Source organism: Mustela erminea, chromosome 14, assembly GCF_009829155.1.
Source record: "Mustela erminea isolate mMusErm1 chromosome 14, mMusErm1.Pri, whole genome shotgun sequence".
In the NCBI taxonomy this organism is placed as follows: Eukaryota; Metazoa; Chordata; class Mammalia; order Carnivora; family Mustelidae; genus Mustela; species Mustela erminea.
Genome location: NC_045627.1, coordinates 57,463,919 through 57,486,203, shown reverse-complemented (window position 1 = coordinate 57,486,203; position 22,285 = coordinate 57,463,919). Strand labels below are relative to the sequence as shown.

The 22,285-nt window shown below is 37.5% G+C and overlaps 2 protein-coding genes across 5 annotated transcripts in view; one reads left to right on the top strand and one right to left on the bottom strand.

Annotated features, from left to right (window-relative positions):
- FGFBP3 (fibroblast growth factor binding protein 3) overlaps positions 1-22,285 on the top strand; it is a 130,624-nt gene that overhangs the window by 82,055 nt on the left and 26,284 nt on the right. Inside the window, exons 3-5 of one of the 3 annotated variants that reach the window (XR_004278435.1) lie at positions 4,744-4,831; positions 6,676-6,841; positions 7,070-7,220. The gene's annotated coding sequence lies outside the window, so the exon portion shown is untranslated. Of the gene's footprint in view, positions 1-4,743; positions 4,832-6,675; positions 6,842-7,069; positions 7,221-22,285 lie in introns of those variants that run through there. The other 2 variants (XM_032311690.1, XM_032311691.1) reach the window with 2 other exon arrangements.
- The window catches only part of BTAF1 (B-TFIID TATA-box binding protein associated factor 1), a 97,930-nt gene that overhangs the window by 63,643 nt on the left and 12,002 nt on the right, over positions 1-22,285 (bottom strand). Inside the window, exons 2-6 of one of the 2 annotated variants that reach the window (XM_032311686.1) lie at positions 19,042-19,165; positions 14,234-14,348; positions 10,979-11,125; positions 5,228-5,391; positions 1,938-2,074 (exon numbers count right to left, since the gene is read on the bottom strand). In XM_032311686.1, coding sequence (XP_032167577.1) covers positions 1,938-2,074; positions 5,228-5,391; positions 10,979-11,125; positions 14,234-14,348; positions 19,042-19,165 — 687 coding nt within the window. The remainder of the gene's footprint in view (positions 1-1,937; positions 2,075-5,227; positions 5,392-10,978; positions 11,126-14,233; positions 14,349-19,041; positions 19,166-22,285) is intronic. The other variant, XM_032311688.1, reaches the window with a different exon arrangement.

Genomic DNA, 22,285 nt, shown 5'->3' with positions numbered 1-22,285 from the left:
TCTCTGATCATCCTACCTAAAATTTCAAACTCCCCACAAAACATTTCACATGCTCCTTCCTTGTGTTTTCTCCTTTGTCTTTCTTGACCCTTATCATTAACATGATATATGCATATATATAGTATATTTACTTACTTATTTTTTTTTTTTAAAGATTTTATTTTGGGGGCATCTGTGTGGCTCAGTCGGTTAAGCTAACCGTCTGCCTTCAGCTCAGGTCATGATCCCAAAGTCCTGGGACTGAGCCCCACATTGGGCTCCCTGCTCACTGGGGAGCTTGCTTCTCCCTCTCCCTTGGCCTCTTCCCCGACCCCCACTTGTGCTCTCTTTCTCAAATAAGTAAAATCATTGAAAAAAAAATTTTTTTTTATTTTTAAGTAATCTCTACACCTAACGTGGGGCTTGAACTTACAGCCCAGAAATGAAGAGTTGCATGCTATACTGACTGACCCAGCTGGGTGCCCCTCATCTTCCTCATTTATTTTTCCCTCTAGAGAATACCAGCTCCATGAAGGCAAAATTCTTATCTATTTTATTCATCAATGCATCCTGAGGGCCTAAAACAGTATCTAGCACTTAGAAGGCAGTCATAAATATTTGTGGAATGAATGAATTTTAAACTCTGAAAAATAAACTCTGAAAAATAAGGTCAAACTATTTCAATATTCAAATATTTATAAATGTGCTTATATGAACAAGCCAATAGAAACATTAATTACTATATACAATCCTAGTGAGTTGTTCACTTTAAAAACTTTATAGTTTAATAAGGCTTCATAAAATTTTCATACTAAAAAAACCCCCTACCAAACAAAAAAACAATTTAACCCCAAGTAAAAATGTATAGCAAGTAGATTTTTGTTATTTATTCCCCCTTTGTGCCTAGTCTTTAAATAAATGCCATGGACACTTACTTTTTAGCTTTATATGAATGGAAAAAACAAAAGGTTCTGTCACCTGCAAAAAAACTTTTTAAGTTCTCAAGCATTTAATTTATCCTTTACTCAAACACTTCTAGCCCACCACTAAAGATCCTCATTCAACACAGCTAAGTGGAGCATCAAAAACAGTATTTTAATACATTCCTCAAAGTGCTTCAGAAGAAGGTTGTTTTGAACTACTCTGAGAAATGTTGTTCAAAATCATACACAGATACCACTTTTATTACTACATTTAAAAAAAATGAGGACAGTGATTTTGTCTGGAGTTTTTCCTACAACAAGATTAGGTAAACCAACCTACATTATTACCTGCTATTTGGCTTAGCCCCCAGGCTGGAAGACAGATGATGTAATGCTGGGACAGTTCTATATTCACGCAGTTTTCTTAACTTGTGGCCCTTAGACCATCTCTCTCTGACTGCACTGTACTAGCCTCACTTCTGTCTACTCATCCTGGACATACTGTCTTTCTGTTTCTTGAACAGTCTATGATTAAGGCATTTATACTTGTTCTCTCTACCTGGAATGCACTTCCCTTGGAAGAGCTTCAGCCTCCACCCAAAGGTCAATTAGTAAGAAAAAAAATCTTCATATGTAAATTATTCTGGGGAAGCTGTCCTCCTCCCTAGAACTAGTAAATAATCTCTGAAAATTGAGCACGACAATCCAAATGGTATTCCACGCCAAAGACAATGTCAGCAAATGTTTTTAAAAATCAAACAGACAGGGGCGCCTGAGTGGCTCAGTGGGTTAGGGCCTCTGCCTTCAGCTCAGGTCATGTCCCAGGGTCCTGGGATCGAGCCCCGCATCGAACTCTCTGCTCTGCAGGGAGCCTGCTTCCTGCCTCTCTCTCTGCCTGCCTCTCTACCTACTTGTGATCTCTGTCTGTTAAATAAATAAGTAAAATCTTTAAAAAAAAAAAAAAAATCAAACAGACACAGATTTAAGTTACAAAGCATCAGTATTTTAAATGAATAAGCAAAAAAAGGTTACTACCTCTTCTCATTAGTTTCCACTGCATCCCTGGATCTCTGTTTTGCAAATAACTTGGCCATTCTTTTAGCTTTGTTCTTTTGTCTATTGCTCATTCCTGCTCGAAATTCTGAGTCAATCAATTCAGCTGCCTGGAGAGTCTAAAAGAACAAAAGAATGCTGTTTTAACTTTGGAAGTTAAAAAAAAATACCCACAATCTTAGCCCCAGAAGAGGACTATGACTATAAATTTCACTATATCCAAACTGACCACATTTTAACAGTATCATGCTATTTTGTTGTATGGCTCTACCATAATTTCACTCTCTTCTTCATTTTTCCCTATTCTTCCAATTCCCAAAAGATGCTTGTGTTCTTAACTTTTATTGTCACAGATGTGGTACAAATGTAGGATCATAATCCACAGAGAGGGTTTTCACAGAAAAGGTGATACTTCAAAATAACCACAATAATAAAGAAGATGCAGTATATAGATAAAATGGAATATTATTCAGCCACAAAAAATGAAATCTTGCCATTTCCAGTAACATGGATGGATCTAGAGAGGATAATGCTAAGCAAAGTAAGTCAGAGAAAGACAAATACCATATGATTTCACTCATATGTATAACTTAAAAAAAAACAAAACAAACAAAGAAAAAAAAAAAGAGACAGACCAAAAACGATTCTTAATTATAGAGAACAAACTGACAGTTACTAAGGGGAGGTGGATGGAAGTATGGGTGAAACAGGTGAAGGAGATTAAGAGTACATTTATCTTCATGAGCTCTGAGTAATGTAAAGAATTGCTGAATCAATAAATTGTACACCCCAAACTAATATAACACTGTATGTTAAATTATACCAGATTTAAAATAAAAACAAAATAACAACCGTAACACCACCCAAAAGTTATAATAAAGAACATCAGTATACTAATAACCATCTGTTGAAAGAACTAAAAATTACAGCCATAAGTGATCCAGCATCCTATAGTCAACTTAGCCCATATTGCTTCTTTTCTTTTTTTTTTTTTTTTTTAAAGATTTTATTTATTTATTTGACAGACAGAGATCACAAATAGGCAGAGAGGCAGGCAGAGAGAGGGGGGAAGCTCTCCACGGAGAGCCCGAACTGGGGCTCGATCCCAGGACCCTGGGATCATGACCCAAGCCAAAGGCAGAGGCTTTAACCCACTGAGCCACCCAGGCACCCCTTGCTCCTTTCTTCTTAAAGCAGTCACTGTCTACTGTTTTTTGCTTTTGTGTTTTTTGGAGTTTTTAAGATTTATATATTCACTTAAGAGAGAGAGAGCACACCCATGCACACACGGGAAGCGTAGGAGGAGAGGGAGAAACTATGCAAACTCCTTGCTGAGCTCAGTGCCTGATACCAGGTTCGAGATCTCACAATCCTGAGATCATGACCAGAACAGAAACCAAGAACCAGACATTCAACAGATTGCATCACCCAAGGGCCCCTGTCTCCTGTTTTTGCTCTTTTCCATTCATGACATTATAAAGGCTATGAGACAGAAATGCTTTGAACTCAAGCCTAAAAATCCTCTCTGCTCTCAACAACAGATTAAGAGTCAACTGAAATTCACACTTTGACAACCAATCAGGGTCACTCATATGGATGCCCTGCTATAGTCTTGGTCTAGGGACCACTGGCATAAATATAAGCAGTGATGAACCTAGGGCAAAGGGCAACATTAAACAACTCCTACCATAGGTCCATGACTTATAAGGCCAACCCAACTTGGATCCTGCAAACCTCAAACTGGCTGTTGTCCATTCCATATACAACTATTCCGTCTACAGCCTATTTTCTCTAATATACCCGGCCCACCTTTTTTTGGTATCATACACAATTACCACACTGTGATCACATTACTACATTTTCATCCTCCTTTATTCTATTGTCTTCTTTATTTATTTACACCTTATGCTTCCCTTTGTACCCCATTTCTCTGTTCCTTCCTGATGTCATTATACCTTCTGCCTCTTTATACTCTTTTTTTCCTCTAGAATGTTCCAATTATTTTCCTGTCTGCAAAAGTTATTCATCAACACATACTCCCTTAACCCTAAAAAAGCTACCAAAATCTGATAGTTCAGAGAATAACCAGTATAAAGGCAAAGGCAAAGGTCAAACGTCAAAAGAAGAGAAGGTAAATGTTCCATGACTACAAAGCAGGAATTCTAACAAGGACTAGAAAACCCTAGAAGATACTGCAGGGGCAAGAGGAAAGAATACCAACCGCTCGAATGGTAATATTTCACTTGCATGTGAATTTTTCTGAGGAGACAGTCATAGCTTTTACTGTTGGGACATTAAAAAAAAAAAAAAGAAAGAAAGAAAAGGGCAGAAGCAGCATGTAGGCATCCAGTGGAAATTGGAAGAATAGAGAAAAGGGAGGAATGCAGAGCAAAGTTATGGTACAGCCAATACAACAACAGAGCACGAAGCTATCAAAAAAATGTATAATCGATCTGTATATGCCGATATATTCAGCTATATGAAATGGGAAAAGGTAAATATGGTTTAAAAAGACACATATACTCGTGTATATATGTATAAGTAATTTATAAAGGGTTGTCTGTGGGGCACAAGGACATGGGAGTCAATTACTGAAAACTTCTTTTACTTCATATTGTATACTTTTCTGCACTGTTTGAAAGTGTCCTTGTTATCATGTCTGTTACTTTCTCAAATAAAAGAATAAGTCATAGCTCTAAAGATTTTTAGTACCATCATACTAGCCCTTATTATCTTCCACATTCTCAAAGCATTTTACTATTCTTTTTTTTCCACTAAAAAAACAAAGGAAAAAGCAACTAGGATCTCTCAACAGCAGTTAACTCCTAAAAGATCCCCCACAGCTTTTATCTAACGGTCAACTCAGAGTCTACAAGGTAGGTTGAACTTCTGTCTCTTAAGAATCTGGTGTTAGGGGCACCTAGGTGGCTCAATGGGTTAAAGCCTCTGTCTTTGTCTCAGGTCATGATCCCAGGATCCTGGGATCAAGCCCTGTGCATCATCGGGCTCTCTGCTCAGCAGGGAGCCTACTTCCTCCTCTCTCTCTGCCTGCCTCTCTGCCTACTTGTGATCTCTGTCAAATAAATAAATAAAATCTTAAAAAAAAAAAAATACCTGGTGTTAGAAATCCATTTAAGAAGATACTAAAATATGATGGTACAAGCAGCAATTAGCAGAAGAACAGGATTTTTTTTTAACTGCAATTAAATGGCAATATGAGCCAAAACCGTTGTGTTTTTACTTGCAATCGAACAACCAAAGATTTTACCTACAGGTTGTTTGTTTACAAGAGCTGCTGAAGTTGGGGTATAATCCAAATCTTCATCATTGAAGAGTTCTTCAGTACTCATTCCAATGGCTTCTCCCATATTAAGACCAAGTTTCTTCTGTAACAGTTTCCTCTGGCGTGCTATCCTCTCTTTAGGATCCACTTCACCTTTAAATAGAAAAGAAATGTATTTCCTCTAAATCTCATTTAAGAAGTTTTCTATTAAATGAAGACCAAACTTGATTAAAAATTTTAACTATTAAAATTACAACAAAACAAACCATACTCACAATCTCTTTGAGTCCTAACTATGATTAAAAAATAGTGTTCTAGCTAACAAAACACTCTAGGACTTTATATTGACATAACCCCCCATACTGTTAATTCTCAAATATATATAAAATGAGATCCATTCCTGGAGAAATAAACGGGTTTTATTTATTTTTTCTTAAGTAGGCTCCATGCCCAATGTGACTTTGTTTCCTTTGTGCGAGTGAACTAAAATCATGTCTTCAATCAAAACAACCTGAGTATTTCACTTTCCCCAAATGGGAACTCGATGCTGGGGAGCTACGTGCCAACTCCATGTGGGTCGTTTACACATTCTCATTCAGCAGGTCATAATCTGCATGTTCTTAGTTTAATACACCACCTATGGGCCCCCAACATAGCAAGGATATGGAGAAACCGAAAATCCTTTTCTTTTTTTTTTTTTTTTTAAGATTTTATTTATTTATTTGAGAGAGAGAGACCACAAGCAGGCAGAGAGGCAGGCAGAGAGAAGTGGGGGAGAAGCAGGCTCCCCGCCAAGCAGAGAGCCCAATACGGGGCTTGATCCCAGGACCCTGGGATCATGACCCAAGCCGAAGGCAGAGGCTTTAACCCACTGAGCCACCCAGGCACCCTGAAACTGAAAATCTTGTCCACTGCTGGTGTGAATGTAAAATGGTATACCCACTATGGAAAACAGTATAGCAGTTCCTAAAAAAATTAAAAATAGAAATACAATGTGATCCAGTATTCCTTTTCTGGGTATATAACCAAAAGTAATAAAGGCAGGGATTCAAAAAGATATTTGTATACCCATGTTCAAAGATAGCAGCATTGTTTACAATAACCAAAAAGTAGAAGCAACCCAAGTATCTACTGATGGATGAATATACAAAATGTGGTATAAACACACACTGGAATATTACTGAGCCTTAAAAAGGAAGGAAGTTCTGACATATACTAAGACATAGATGAATGTTGAGGAGATTATGTTAAGTGAAACAACCCAATCACAAAAGGACAAAAACTGTTAAGGCTCTACTTATATGAAGTACCTAGAGTAGTCAAATTCATAAAGACAGAAAGTAGAATGGTGGTTGCCAGGGGCTGGAGGGAGGGAGGAATGGGAACTGGGGTACAGTAATCCCCACTCATCTGTGGTCTCACATTCTATGGTTTCAGTTACCCACAGTCAACAGTCCAGAGGCAGATGATCCTGCTTTCGACATATCCTCAGGTCGTTAGGCTAACAATAGTAGCCTAACGCTTACACCATGATCTCTATGTCGTTCGCCTTACTTCATCTCATCATCTAGGCATTTTATCACCTCACATCATTACAAGAAGGGTAAGTATATTACAGGAAGACATTTCTAGAGAAATTTATATAATTTTTATTAAAGTATATCATTATAATAGTTCTATTTTATATTATTGTTGTCAATCTCTTACGTGTAATTTATAAACTAAGTTTTATCATAGTTCTGTATGTATAGGAAGAAATAGTACATACATGGTTTGGTAATACTAGTCCATGACACACACACAGAACCCAAAATCAGACTTCTCATTCCAGGGAAAGGAGGAAATAACCTACACAACTGCAAAGGAAGATCAGCCTAGCACCTATACTAATCATGTATGTGTCCTTCATGTATGAGGAAACAAACACAGATAAACAGACATGTAAAGAAAATCTAATTAGAGAATTTTAAATGAGCACTAATCAGCAAACTGCAACTTAACAACATTAAAATCTGAGCTGCCCAAAAACTGGGGTTCCCAATCCTTGTTATGTATTAATTACCCGTAGAGGTTTTTTTCTTTTAAATACAACGTCCTAGACTTCAAGCTGTATTACAATGCCATAATCATCAGGACAGTATAGTACTGGCATAGAAACAGACACAGAGATCAATGGAACAGAACAGAGAACCCAAAAATGGACTCTCAACTCTATGGCCAACTAATATTCAACAAAGCAACAAAGAATATCCAATGGAAAAAAGACAGTCTCTTCAACAAATGGTGTTGGGAAAATTGGACAGCCACATGCAGAAGAATGAAACTGGACCATTTCCTTACACCATAAACAAAAACAGAGGCAAAATGGATGAAAGACCTCAGTGTGAGACAGGAATCCATCGAAATCCCAGAGGAGAACACAGGCAGTAACCCTTGCAACCTAAGCTGCAGCCATTTCCTGCTAGACACATCTCTAAAGGCAAAAGCAAAAATGAACTACTCAGACTTCATCAGGATTAAAAGGTTCTACACAGCAAAGGAAACAGGCAACGAAACAAAAGGCAACCTACAGAATGGGAGAAGACATTCACAACATATCAGATAAAGGGCTAATATATCCAAGATCTATAAAGAACAGACTTTTCTCCAGAAGGTGGCCATACAAATGGCCAACAGACACATGAAAAAATGTTCCACATCACTTGGCATCAGGGAAATACAAATCAAAGCCATAGTGAGATACCACCTCAGACCAGTCGGAATGGCTAAAATTAACAAGTCAGGAAACAACAGATGTTAGTGAGGATGTGGAGAAAAGAACCCTCTTACACTGTTGGTGGGAATGTAAATTGATGCAGCCACTCTGGAAAAAGGTATGGAGATTCCTCAAAAAGTTAAAAATAGAATTACCCTACAGCAACTGTACTACTAGATATTTATCCAAGGGACACAAACATAATTATCTGAAGGGGCACATGCACCCCAAGGTTTATAGCAGCAACATCAACAACAGCCAAAATATGGAAAGAGCCCAAGAAGATATGAATAGACATTTTTGCAAAGAAGACATCCAAATGGCCAACAGACACATGAAAAAGTGCTCAACATCACTCGGCATCAGGGAAATACAAATCAAAACCACAATGAGATACCACCTCACCCTGGCCAGAATGGCTAAAATTAAGAAGTCAGGAAACAACACAGCTTGGCAAGGATGAAGAGAAAGGGGAACCCTCTTACACTGTTGGTGGGAATGCAAGCTGGGGCAGCCAGTCTGGAAAACAGTATGAAGGTTCCTCAAAAAGTTGAAAATAGACCTACCCTACAACCCAGCAATTGCACTATACTAGGTATTTATCCTAAAGCTACAAATGCAGTGATCCAAAGGGGCACCTGCACCCCAATGTTTATAGCAGCAGTGTCCACAACAGCCAAACTATGGAAAGAGTCCAGATATCCATCGACAAATGAATGGGTAAAGAAGATGTGGTATATATACACTGCAATATTACTCAACCATCAAAAAGAATGAAATCTTGGGGCGCCTGGGTGGCTCAGTGGGTTAAAGCCTCTGCCTTTGGCTCGGGTCATGATCCCAGGGTCCTGGGATCGAGCCCCATATCGGGCTCTCTGCTCAGTGGGGAGCCTGCTTCCTCCTCTCTCTCTTCTCTCTCTGCCTTCCTCTCCGCCTACTTGTGATCTTTCTCTCTCTCTCTGTCAAATAAATAAATAAAATCTTAAAAAAAAATCTTTAAAAAAAAAAAAGAATGAAATCTTGTCATTTGCAATGATACGGATGGAACTAGTTAGCGACTTAAGTTAGAGAAAAGACAAATCCCATGTTTTCACTTACAATGTGGAATTTAAACAACAAAACAGATGAACATAGGAGAAGGGAAGGAAAAATAAAATAAAAACAGAGAGAGAGACAAACCACAAGAGACTCTAACCACAGGAAAAACAGGGTTTCTGGAAGGGAGTTGGGGTGGGGGGTGGGATAACTGGATGACGGGCATTAAGGAAGGCACTTGATATAATGAGCACTGGGTGTTACAGGCAACTATCATACTATATGTTAACTAAATTGAATTTAAATAAAAATTTTTTAATTAAAATAAAAATTAAATAAATACAATGTCCTAGAACTCTCTACAGAGCTATTAAATCTGAATCTCAAGGATAAGACCCAAATACATATTTTTTTTTAAGTGACAATGGTGACACTGACTTTTACTCCTGGATAAGGGCCAATGATCTCTCATATGAGTACAACAGTAAAATCAGTAAACAAAACTTACTGTTTAGAGAGAATTTTTTTCAAATCAGTAAGTTTTTGAAATGACTTCTACCTCCCTTATTAGAAAAACTATGCTTTTCTGGAACTTAACCAAATTCTCCTCTTCTTTCCCCAAAATAAGTAAACTACAACTGACCCTTGGACAAGACAGAGATTGGGGACACTGACGCCCAAAGCAGTTGAAAATCTGTGTATAACTTTGACCCCTCCAAAACTTAACTACTAATAGCCTCCTGTTGATCAAAAAGCAGTAACATAAACAGTTAATTAACACATATCTGTACATTATACACTATATTCTTTTTTTTTTTTTTTAAAGATTTATTTATTTATTTGACAGACAGAGATCACAAGCAGGCAGAGAGGCAGACAGAGAGAGAGGAGGAAGCAGGCTCTCCGAGGAGCAGAGAGCCCGATGTGGGGCTCGATCCCAGGACCCTGGGATCATGACCTGAGCCGAAAGCAGAGGCTTTAACCCACTGAGCCACCCAGGCGCCCCTACACTATATTCTTAAAATAAACTAAGCTAGAGAAAACATTAAGAGCATAAGGAAAATTCATTTACTTTACCGTACTGAATTTACCGAAAAAAATTTGCACATAAGTGGACCTGCACATTTCAACAACCTATGTTGTTCTGAGGTTAACCACAGATCCTTCAATAGAAGCTATATTAAGCAAGAGTAAATGGCTGTTTGACATTTTTTTTAAGATGAACAAGTGATCATTTCATTAATTTAGCTAGACAGATGTGTCTGAGTAATTAATTTTATTAGCAACAAAAACTGTTCTGTTTTGGTTTTAGTCAAAAGAGCAACTTACTTACAGAAACCCATTAAAAACATCATTTTTTTCTACTCAAGGCATCAATTCTGAATGGCCAAAAATTTTATTTTATATCCAGATGGATTCTGTAAGTTTAAAGACAATGGGACGATTTCCTTTCCAAGATTTATCTTTTCATTTTTAGTGTTTGCTCCGGTCACCAGCATGAGATCTAATTATTTAAATTTTTAAGACACATGATAAAAAGAAAGCTGTCATAAAGCCTCTCAAATGTCCAGAATTATGAAAACAGTATCAAAAACTGTACTAATCCTGGCTTTTAAAATTTATTCGACCCAGGCTCTTGGGGTACACTTTATAATTTCTCTATAATAAAACGCCTGCTGAAATACTAATATGTAACTTATTAACAATTTATAGATTATGGTACATATTCACTTAAAAGGAGGAAAATATTCATATGGTATAGTTTTAGACCAAATACTTTTGTTTGTCTTCTCCACCCACTATGCCTCCCCTTCCCCAACAGCAAATGTCTATCAAATTATATTTTGTAACATCTATTAAGATTTTGCACGACTGATATGTAGCATACAAAGTGATAAATCAGCCTGAACACAAACATTTCAAACTTTCTTCTACAAGACTACTACATACCTGATTTTTCATCTTGTACTTCAAATTCTGCACCAGCAGATCCCAAAAGTGATGCTCCATGCTGTAACAATCTACATATATCAAATCGGTCAAAATTCAATCGATCTGTAGTAGGTGAATCTTCCATAGCACTTTCTGAAGTAGATTCTAAATGAGGTTGAAAATATTTAATTCAATCATAAAACCAAGTGCAGAATGAAAGAAAAGAGCCACCTGTGGTGGCAATGTAACATTTTAAGGAAAGTAAAAGGCAGAGGAAGTAGAAAAACTATTGTGGATTTATTTATGATCAGCACTTATTTATGAATAAACTATTTAATTGGTGGTTCCTCTTGTACAAACTATGAGAATGTCGCTGGGTGTATGTATAGCTGTTTTTCATTACAAAAGCACATTATTCTATGAAGAAATGGATCCCATATTGAAATGTTTGTTAAATATTATATTGTATTGGGACGCCTGGGTGGCTTAGTCAGTTAAGCATCTGCCTTCAGCTCAGATCACAATCCCAGAGTTCTGGAATTAAGTCCTGCATCGGACTCCTTGCTCAGTGGGGAGCCTGCTTCTCCCTCAGCCTCCTGCTCTCACCACTTGTGTGCATGCACTCTCTCTCTCTGACAAATACATAAATAAAATCTTTAAAATACATTATCTCCATTTACTGTTAAAAACTTTTTAAGATTTTGTATTTATTTATTAGACCCAGAGAGAGAGATCACAAGTAGGCAGAGAGGCAGGCAGAGAGAGAGAGAAGGAAGCAGGCTCCCTGCTGAGCAGAAAGCCCAATGCAGGACTCTACCCCAGGACCCTGAAATCATGACCTGAGCTGAAGGCAGCAGCTTAACCCACTGAGCCACCCAGGTGCCCATCCATTTACTGTTTAACTGTTTGAAAATACTACCAAGGTAACAGACTGAGTTCATCACAGTGCTAATCTGGAAAACAAACAGACTTATTCATATAAAAGCTAATAAGCATCATTTGTCCCTACACCTAAGGAGTATCTATAACATGAAGCAGCTATTCATTCAAGAGGACTCCTCATAATATGAGCAAATTAAAATCTCCTGGTAAATTGCTAAAATTATATATTCATCCCTAAAAGTATCATTAAATGTTTTGCGTTCCTCCCCCCCAAAAATGTTATGCCATTATAAATTTTTAAATATATTACCTTGTTCATTTAGCAGTTTGTTTAGCTAGTACTTGCATATAATCCATTTATTAAACTAAACTATAATTATTTTAGCTTTTTCAGTGATGACAAGCAACCTTACCATAAATTTTAATGCTGGTTTAACTAATTTAATGTTTTATAAAAAGAATCTGAGTTCTAATATCTCTATATACCAAAATAAGCAGGGAAAATAAGCTAAAAAAGAAAGAGCTCCTTTTTAAAACAAGTTATAACTTCTAGTTACATATTTTATTTGAGAGAGGACAAATTAATACAGTCTCTCAACATAACAGGTGCCAAATAATTAAAGCAAAAATTTTAGACAAGCTAAAATGTATGATAAAAGTGATGTTATCAAAATGACTTGAAAATGAAATCAGGTTGCACCACATTAAATTTTCACTTAAGGGACGTCTTGGTGGCTCAGTAGGTTAAGTGTCTGCCTTTAGCTCAGGTCATGATCCCAGGGTCCTGGGATCAAGTCCCACATCAGGCTCCATGCTCGGGGGAGCCTGTTTCTCCCTCTGCCTGACACCTCAATTACTTGTGCTCCCTCCCGTGCTCTCTTTCTTTCTCTCTGACAAATAAACAAAATCTTTAAAACAATTTTCATTTAGGGATGTCTAGGTGGCTCAGTCAGTTCAGTGTCTGCCTTCAGCTCAGGTCATGATCCCAGGGTCCTGGGATCGAGTTCCACATTGGGCTCCTTGCTCAGGTGGAAGCCTGTTTCTCCTTCTGCCTGCTTCTCCCTCTGCCTACCTCTCCCTGTTTGTGCTCTCACGCCCTCTCTGACAAATGAATAAATAAAATTTTTAAAAAAAAATTTTTTTGTTTAATTAAAATGTATGACTTTACAAATTTTTAAAAGCATATGTTCATTTTTAAATATTATTTCAGGCAGTCAGAAATATAATTTCCGCTAAAAGACATCTAAAGGAAACATCAGAAACTAAAGACCCCTCCAAATACCCATACATAAATGTGCTTAAATTTAGAAAATAATTACACTATTCTCCCAGCAACAAGAAAAAACACTGCTTCAAATATTTACACTGCACTGGTTTAGATTCTTTTTTAAAGACATAAATTCCATGGGGCGCCTGGGTGGCTCAGTGGGTTAGGCCGCTGCCTTCGGCTCAGGTCATGATCTCAGGGTCCTGGGATCGAGTCCCGCATCGGGCTCTCTGCTCAGCAGGGAGCCTGCTTCCCTCCCTCTCTCTCTCTGCCTGCCTCTCCTTCTACTTGTGGTTTCTCTCTGTCAAATAAATAAAAATAAAATCTTTAAAAAAAAAAAAATAAAGACATAAATTCCTGACAGAAGCAATAATCTCTTTAAATCAAGCATACTATATAGTTAATAATTTTAAAGATTTATTTATTTATTTATTTGTTTGTCATAGAGAGAGAAGCGAGAGCAAGCACCGGCAGACAGAGTGGCAGGCAGAGGCAGAGGGAGAAGCAGGCTCCCCACCAAGCAAGGAGCCCGATGTGGGACTCGATCCCAGGACGCTGGGATCATGACCTGAGCCGAAGGCAGCCGCTTAACCAACTGAGCCACCCAGGCGTCCCATAGTTAATAATTTTAAAAATACATATGAAAACCCTGTACCTCTGAGGCTAATAATACATTATATGTTAATAAAAAATAAATAAATAAAACAGATTGATTAAAAAACAAAAAAACAAAACAAAACAAAAAAATATATATATATATGAAAACATAGTTTATCTAGTAGTTATTTAAAAGCATGGTGTTAGAGACACCTGGGTGGCTCAGTCAGCTATCTACCTTCGGCTCAGGTCATGATCTCAGGGTCCTAGGACTGAGTCACACATGGGGCTCTGCACTCAGCAAGGTGTCTGCTTCTCCCTCTCCCTCTGCCCCTTCCCACCCTTCACATGCACTCTGTCTCAAAGTCTTTAAAAAAAAAAAAAAAAAGCATGGTGAAAATCACTGACAAACTGTATCTGAAAAAATTAAGCCTTTAAATTAAAATTGAAATTATTAAAATATAAAATGTATAGTTAATTCTATAGGTAGATATTTACTGCAAACTATTTTTACCACTTAAAAGCACCTTGTTTGGTTCTTGGTACTGGATTCCATTCAGGTACATTTTTCACTATAGCTTCAACAGCTTGTCCAGCTGCAATCCGGGTATCCCAATTTGTACTCCTTAAATATATCAACACCTTAAAAAATTATAAGATAGAATAGTTATACCAAAAATATTGTTTGTTCAAAGTAGCCAGAACAGAGAAATACAAAGTTACTTGTTATTAAATTATAATTTAGCAGCTATTGAGACTTTACATACAAATTTATATAAAACATCTTGGAATTATTAATATTATTTACAAATTCTATCATTCACAGGAAATATCACTATACCTTAAAAAAAAGGAAACAGGAAACTTTTAGTTAAAAATTACTTAATACATTTAAAAAATAACCTACCTTTTAATACAGTAAAAAACAAAATGTTTATTTTCATCAAGTCCCATTACTTAATGCAAAGGGTTAAGTTGTAAAAACTAGCAGAAAGAACAAGTGAGTTCAGCAGGACTGGAAGATAGAAGATCAATATACAAAAATCAACTGTTTTGCTAAATGCTTTCAATAAACAATTTAAAAATAAAATTTTTAAAATCCCATTTATAATAGTACCAAAAAGCATAAAATATCTAAATGTAAACTTAACAAAGTACAAGACTCATATACTGAAAACTACAGAAAAAATCAAAATACCATTGAAAGAAATGAAACAAGATCTAAATAAACAAACACAAAGACACCTCCCCTCATGTTTGTGGGTCTAAAAATTTAATACTGTTGTAAGTAATACTCCCTCAATTGATCTACTGATTCAATAAAATTACTATCAAAATCCTAGCTGAGATTTTTGCAGAAATGAGTAAGTTGATCCCAAAATTTATATGGAAATGCAAGGGACCGAGAATCACCAAAACAATCTTGTAAAAGAATAATAAAGTTGGTATACTCACACTTATTGATTTCAAAATTTACTACTAAGCAACAGTAATCAAGACAGTGTGGTACTGGCAAAAGGACAGATACACAGACCAATGGAATAGAATTGAGAGTCTAGGAAAAAAACTGTCTATGGTCAACTGATTATCAATAGTGCCAGGATAATTCAATGGGTGGAAAGAATAGTTTTTTCTACAAATGGTGCTTGGGCAACAAAATAATTATTGTGAACACCTAATACCACACACATATAAACAAAATAACTCAGGATGAGCCAAAAGTCTAAAAGTAAGATCTAAAGCTATATAATTCTTAGAAGAAAACACAGGGGTAAACTGTTGTGACTTTGGACTAGGCAAGATTTCTTAGATATGATCCCAAAAAGCAAAAGGGATATGAAAAAGGGATAAATCTAACTAAATCAAAATTGATAACTTTTATGCTTCAAAGGGTACCATCAGGACAGTGAAAAGACAACCACAGACTGGAAGAACATATTTGCAAATGAAATACCTCGTAAGGAGCTTGTATCCAAAATATATAGAGAACTATTACAATTCCATATTAAAAGAACAAATATCCCTCTTAAAAATGGACAAAGGAGGGGCGCCTGAGTGGCTCAGTCATTAAGTGTCTGCCTTTGGCTCAGGTCATGATCCCAGGGTCCTGGAATCAAGCCCCACATCAGGCTCCCTTGCTCAGCGGGAAGCTTGCTTGTCCCTCTCCCACTCCCCTGGCTTGTGTTCCCTCTCTCGCTGACTCTGTCAAATAAATTTAAAAAAAAAAAAAATTGGCAAAGGATCTAGGGGAGCCTGGATGACTCAGATAGTAAAGCGTCTGCCTCTTGATCTCAGTTCAGGTCATGATCTCAGGGGTTGTGAGATCAAGCCCCACACTGGGCTCCACACTGGGCATGGAGCCTGTTTAAGATTCTCCCTCTCTCTCCCTCTGTCCCTCCCCCACAAAAAAGAAGAACTGGGTGAAGGATCTGAAGAGAGAGTTCTCCAAAAAAGATCTACCAAGGGTCAATAAACATGTGAAAAGATGTTCAAAATCACTAGTCACCAGAAAAATGCAAGTCAAAACTACAACGACGCATCACTTCACACTCACTAGTACGGGAACAATCAAAGTCAGTTAATAACAAGCATTGGCAAGGATGTAAAAAAAAATCAGCTCTCTCATACACTACTGTTAGGAATGTAAACAATGGAGCCAGCTTGGAAAACAGTCTGGCAGTTCCTCATAGAGTTAAAAATAGTTACTATAGAGGTGCCTGGGTGGCTCAGTGGGTTAAAGCCTCTGCCTTCCGCTCAGGTCATGATCTCAGGATCTTGGGATCGAGCCCCACATTGGGCTCTCTTGCTCAGTGGGGAGCCTACTTCCTCCTCTCTCTCTGCCTACTGTGATCTGTCTGTCAAATAAATAAATAAAATCTTAAAAAAAAAAAATAGTTACTATATGATCCAGCAATTCTATCCACAGGTATAAACCCCAGAGAAATAAAACATACGCCCCACAAAAACTTGTACATGAATTTTTATAGCAGTATTATTCATCAAAGGCCAAAAAGGGGAAACAACTCAAATGTCCATCAACTGATTAACAGATGTGATATATCCACATAATATATTCATATCATATCCATAAAATGGAATATTATTTGGCAATAAAAAGGAATGAAGTAATGAAACAAGCTTCAATATGAAAGAAACTTAAAAATATTAAGTGAAATAAACTGGTCACATATATATAAAATTTTCAGAACTGGCAAATCTACAGGCAGAAAGTAGATGAGGGGTTACCTAGGACTAGGTCTGGGAGGGACAGTGATGGAGAATTACTAATGGGCATGAGGTTTCTTTTTGAGGAAATAAAAATGTTTTAAAAATTACGTTGCAGTGATGATTGCACGTATCTAAAATCATTGAGGGGCACCGGGCTGGCTCAGTGGGTGGAGCATCTGACTCTTGGTCTTGGGACTGTAAATACAAGCACTATACTAAAAATAAAATCTTAAAAAAAAAAAACTTGAAAATAAAATCTTTAAAAAAAAAAACTTAAAAACTTAAACTTAAACTTACTTAAAAAAGTAAGATAAAACAACTGAATCACACAAGGAGTTTTAAAAACAAAACCAAAATGCAACAGTAAAACACTGAGGGGAGAGAAGAGAAGGTAAGAGGGGAGTAGGTACGAAAGACAAACTTTGCCTCTTTTGGAATTATTTGATGACAGCCAATATGCCAGGATCTAAGTTAAGAAGACCAGAACTCAGAAGGCTGGAAACCTTTCCTGAGTTCAGCACAAATTAATTCTGCTGTTTCCAGTTTCAGATCATTCATTCAGGGGAAAACCCTAGGGTGAGAAGAAATGGGTATGCCTCTCTATACCCTACCTTATGCATGAGTAGAATAGTGTCTAATACATGCCCCTCTTCACTCTGAGAACATGGAGCCTGTGGATATCAAGTCGCTGTCTCCTCATCTACGTATTAGTTAGAAAGTTCTGATAATATCTAAGTTGTAAATACACTGGAAAAGTTACTGTCAGCCCTCATGATGGGAACCATATCACAGAGATTTGTATATTCAAAAGGTCTTAGAACTCTTACTCATATGAATCAAGAAGGGACAATGAGAATGAAAGGAAGGGATAAGGGGCACCTGGGTGGCTCAGTCGGTTAAGCATCTGCCTTTGGCTCAGGTTGTGATCCTGGGGTTGTAGCATCAAGCTCCGCACTGGGCTCCCTGCCTGCTTTGTGGGGAGTCTGCTTCTCCTTCTTCCTCTTAACCCTTGCTCATATGTTCTCTCCCTCTTACATAAGTAAATAAAGATAATAAAAGAAAGGAAGAGAGGGAGGGAGGGAGGGAGGGAAAGGGTGGGGAGGGAAGAAATGGTAGGTGGGTGGAAGGGAAGGAAGGAGGGAATAAGACCAGCAGGAAGAAAGGGACCTTGGGATTTCCATATTGTACCCCAACCCTATCCTCTATTCCCACCCTCCTTCCAATCCAAGCCCCCAACACATAAAGCACTCCAGTTTTTACTTCGTATGCCAGAAAAATATTTTATTCAAGATTTGTTTTAGAGAGAGATAAAGAGAGAACATGTACATGCACATGAGGAGGGAGGGTTGGGGACAGGGGCAGAGGGAGAGAGTCTTCAAGCAGACTCCCCCACTGAGGTCAGAGCCCACACGGGGCTCAATCCCACAAACCAGAAGATCATGACCTGAGCTGAAACCAACATTTGGATGCTCAATTGACTGAGCCACCCAGGCGCCCCTGCATGTCAGAGAATTATTAAACACATGGAAAGTGTTGCTTACCATTATCAAGCACACTTCTACAAGCCCAGAGTTCAGTAAAAATACAGTCATTGCTTAGGGAAAGAATATAGGCTAGTATTTTGAAAACACTGATCCATCGAAGCAGAAAACCTCCACTTTCAAACAGGTGATAACTTAAAATGTAATAACTAGTTTCTCATATATTTCCATTATTTCCCATGAGTTTCAATCCATTTTAAGACTGTCAACTATGATATAATTACTAGCCGTTAGGAACAAGTCAGACCACTAACAAACTAGATTAACAACTTAGTTCATTACCAAATTGGGTCAGATTCAAATTTGTGCCACAGGCAAAAGGTTATATATTGTCAAATCCCTAAGATAATTAAACTTGATGTAAAAAAAAAAAAAAAAAATTTTAAATCTTGTGATAAAAAAGAAAGACCAAATTTAAAAAAAAAATCTGGAGAAATAGTAAGATAGTTAATGGAACTGGAAGACCACAAATTGCCACTAAAATAAAACAATTTCTATTGTTCTACTCCTATCCACAGACAAACTTCTACAATCGCTTTATACTAAAATTAAAAAAGAGTTCTTACTTTAGATAAAAGATTGTTTAGTTCATGGGGATGAAGCTTTACCACTTCTCCAAGTTGCTGTGCAGCAGCTTTTCTTGTAACTGGAGTAGTGCCAGTATCCAGTAAGATAAAAAGACGATCAAGCCTAAAATAACAAAAATATAATGATTATTCTGAAACATGTTTCCTCATAGGTATAAGTTTAAGTCAATAAATGTGTTGAGCGTTTATGAATGAAGAAGACCTATTCTAGGGCTGTGGGAGAATTTCTACAATTAAGGAACCTGCAGTTGGGGGTAGGATAAGCAGGAAGGCAAGTACACAAATAATTAGAATACAGGGGACAGTAACATATGTGTCAGAAAAGAAGTACAAACGTGCTCTGAAGAGTGGGAACAGAGGTAACAAATACTACATATCCCCAACTGTGTAATACTGAAAAGTCTTCATGAAATAAATGGTGTTAAGAGATGGACCTTAGGGACACCTGGGTGGCTCAGTTGGTTGGGCAGCTGCCTTCAGCTCGGGTCATGATCCCAGTGTCCTGGGATCAAGTCCCACATCGGGCTCCTTGCTTGGCAGGGAGCCTGCTTCCCCCTCTGCCTATGCCTGCCACTCTGTCTGCCTGGGATCACTCTCGCTCCTCTCTCTCTGACAAATAAATAAATAAAATCTTTAAAAAAAAAAAAAAGAGAGAGATGGACCTTAATAGGTCGATCATGAATGAAGGTTTGGGTTCAAGAAAGCAATGGAACTGGAACTCTATTTTAGGAAGATTAATCTGGCAGCAGTATGAAGCATGAAGTGTAATGGAAGAAAGCTTTAAAAGAGTCTTAGGTTAAAACTACCATCTAGGCAAGAAGCCTAGAAAGAAGTTGGGAGTGGGGTGCCTGGGTGGCTCAGTCAGTTAAGCAGCTGCCTTTGGCTCAGGTCATGATCTCAGGGCCCTGGGACACCGCCTGGAATTAGGCTCCCTGCTGGGAGGGGGGATCTGCTTCTCCCTCTGCCCTCCCCCTGCTCACATGCACACTCTGTCTCTCTCAAATAAATAAATAAAATTTAAAAATTAAGAAAAGAAGAAATTGAGAGAGAGGCTGCAGACAGTAAACACACGTGGTACAATAACAAAATGTCAAGAAAATTAAAGGACTCTCGAACTCTGAATCTTAGGAAATAAAGATGTCATTTTTAAAATGGGAAGAAACAGTGGAGAAAATACCATGGGAAAAGCTGGTAAGTTTAGTAGCGGCAGGGACAAGATAGCTAGGAGAGACCAAAAAGGATAGCTGGAATAGAGATCTTAAGTTCAGGAAGAGTTGAGATTAAAGGTATAAAGGTATATGGGGCCATTTGTATAGAAGCAACAAATATGGCAATAAATAAGATCTCTGAGTAAACTATTTCAAAAGGCATATAGCATAATGGCATCAATTCTAGAGCTACAACACCACAGTTCAAATTCCAATTCTGCCATTTATCCAATGAATAAAGCTTGGAATAATACCACAATGCCTTATACCTGAAATAGGTAATAAGAAGTGGAACACTGTGTTACTATTATTTTGGAATACAGGAAAATCCTAAGGTTTTAGAAGGGCAAAGTCACAAGTAACTACCACCAACCATCCACATATCATAAATCTAGCTTTCCTATCACACTACTAATTAGTGAGGCAAAATGAATACTGTAGGTAATGAGAAGAAGGCAGCTTCATACTTCATATATAGAATAAATGGCTACTACTTTTAAAAATATGGAGGATGGGGTCCAGTGGGTCAGTCAGCTTAGCATCCAACTCTTAGTTTCGGCTCAGGTCATAATCTAAGGGTGGTGAGATGGAGTCTGAGTCGGGTTTCACAGTCAGTTGGGAGTCTGCTTCTCCTCTCCCTCTGCCCTTCCCCACCATTTCCACTTGTGTACTTGCACACTCTCTCTCTAAAATAAATAAATAAATTTGTAAAAACATTTTTTAAAAAGATAGAGTATGACAAGGGGCAAAGTTAAATCTTATATGAGGGAAGATTTAGTGAATATATTTTCAAATTTTATCTAATAAGAAATATAAAGTAAGGTCTCAATGAAGCTCATATTTTACTTCTGGGATTATTTTTCTATCACAAAGAGCTAAAAAAATTACACAACAAAGCTCTGAAAACCTTTTATAAGAAAAGATAAAGCTTTAGAGGCAGATGAAATGGACAGGATTGTTCTCTTCTTTTTTCTGATAGTATTTATCAAACTAGCCAGTCACTAACAAGCACAAAGTCATTGTAATTAAAAAAATTGGAACTAAAATATATCTTTTGGTGTTCAAGAACACTGAAAGTATTATAAAAAGTTTTTAACTGCTTCTGAACAAAACACTAAGAGGTAAGGTTCAAATTTATAGTTAAGGGTATGTAGGAAGGACAAATTTTAAGAAAAATATGTGAGGTAATAAAAAAGCCAGTGGCATAAACCAGAGTAATATAACAGTTCCTGCTTCCAATATACTGAATGGCACACAGAGTGATTATAAAGAAATTAATTTTTTAAGACATGCAAAAATTAATGTACTTTATATATACAGACACATCCCACTTGCTAACACAATATTTCTCCTTATTAATTCAAGGCCATCTAAATACTTGCCTTTACCCATTCATTCATCAGGTTTTGCTACAGGATTTGGTGAACAGTGACTCAGAGACAGTAAGAAAAGGGAGAAAAAAATTTTTTGACAGCTGGTGTTATTTAAAAGTTCTAAGACTAAGTCCCTTCCCCATAAAATGATTTCCCTTACTCATCCCATATATAACTCTCAGAATTCCCCTTAAATTATTTTCATCTTTAAATCAAGTTATGATGTTGGTACGCCTAGGTGGCTCAGTGGGTTAAGCCTCTGCCTTCAGCTCAGGTCATGATCTCAGGGTCCTGGGATGGAGTCCCGCATCGGGCTCTCTGCTCAGCAGGGAGCCTGCTTCTCCCTCTCTCTCTCTCTCTCTGCCTACTTGTGATCTCTCTCTGTGTCAAATAAATAAATAAAATCTTTAAAAAAAAAAAAATCAGGGCGCCTGGGTGGCTCAGTGGGTTAAGCCGCTGCCTTCGGCTCAGGTCATGATCTCAGGGTCCTGGGATCGAGTCCCGCATCGGGCTCTCTGCTCAGCAGGGAGCCTGCTTCCTTCTCTCTCTCTCTGCCTGCCTCTCAGTGTACTTGTAATTTCTCTCTGTCAAATAAATAAATAAAATCTTTAAAAAAAAAAAAAATCAACTTGTGATGTTATA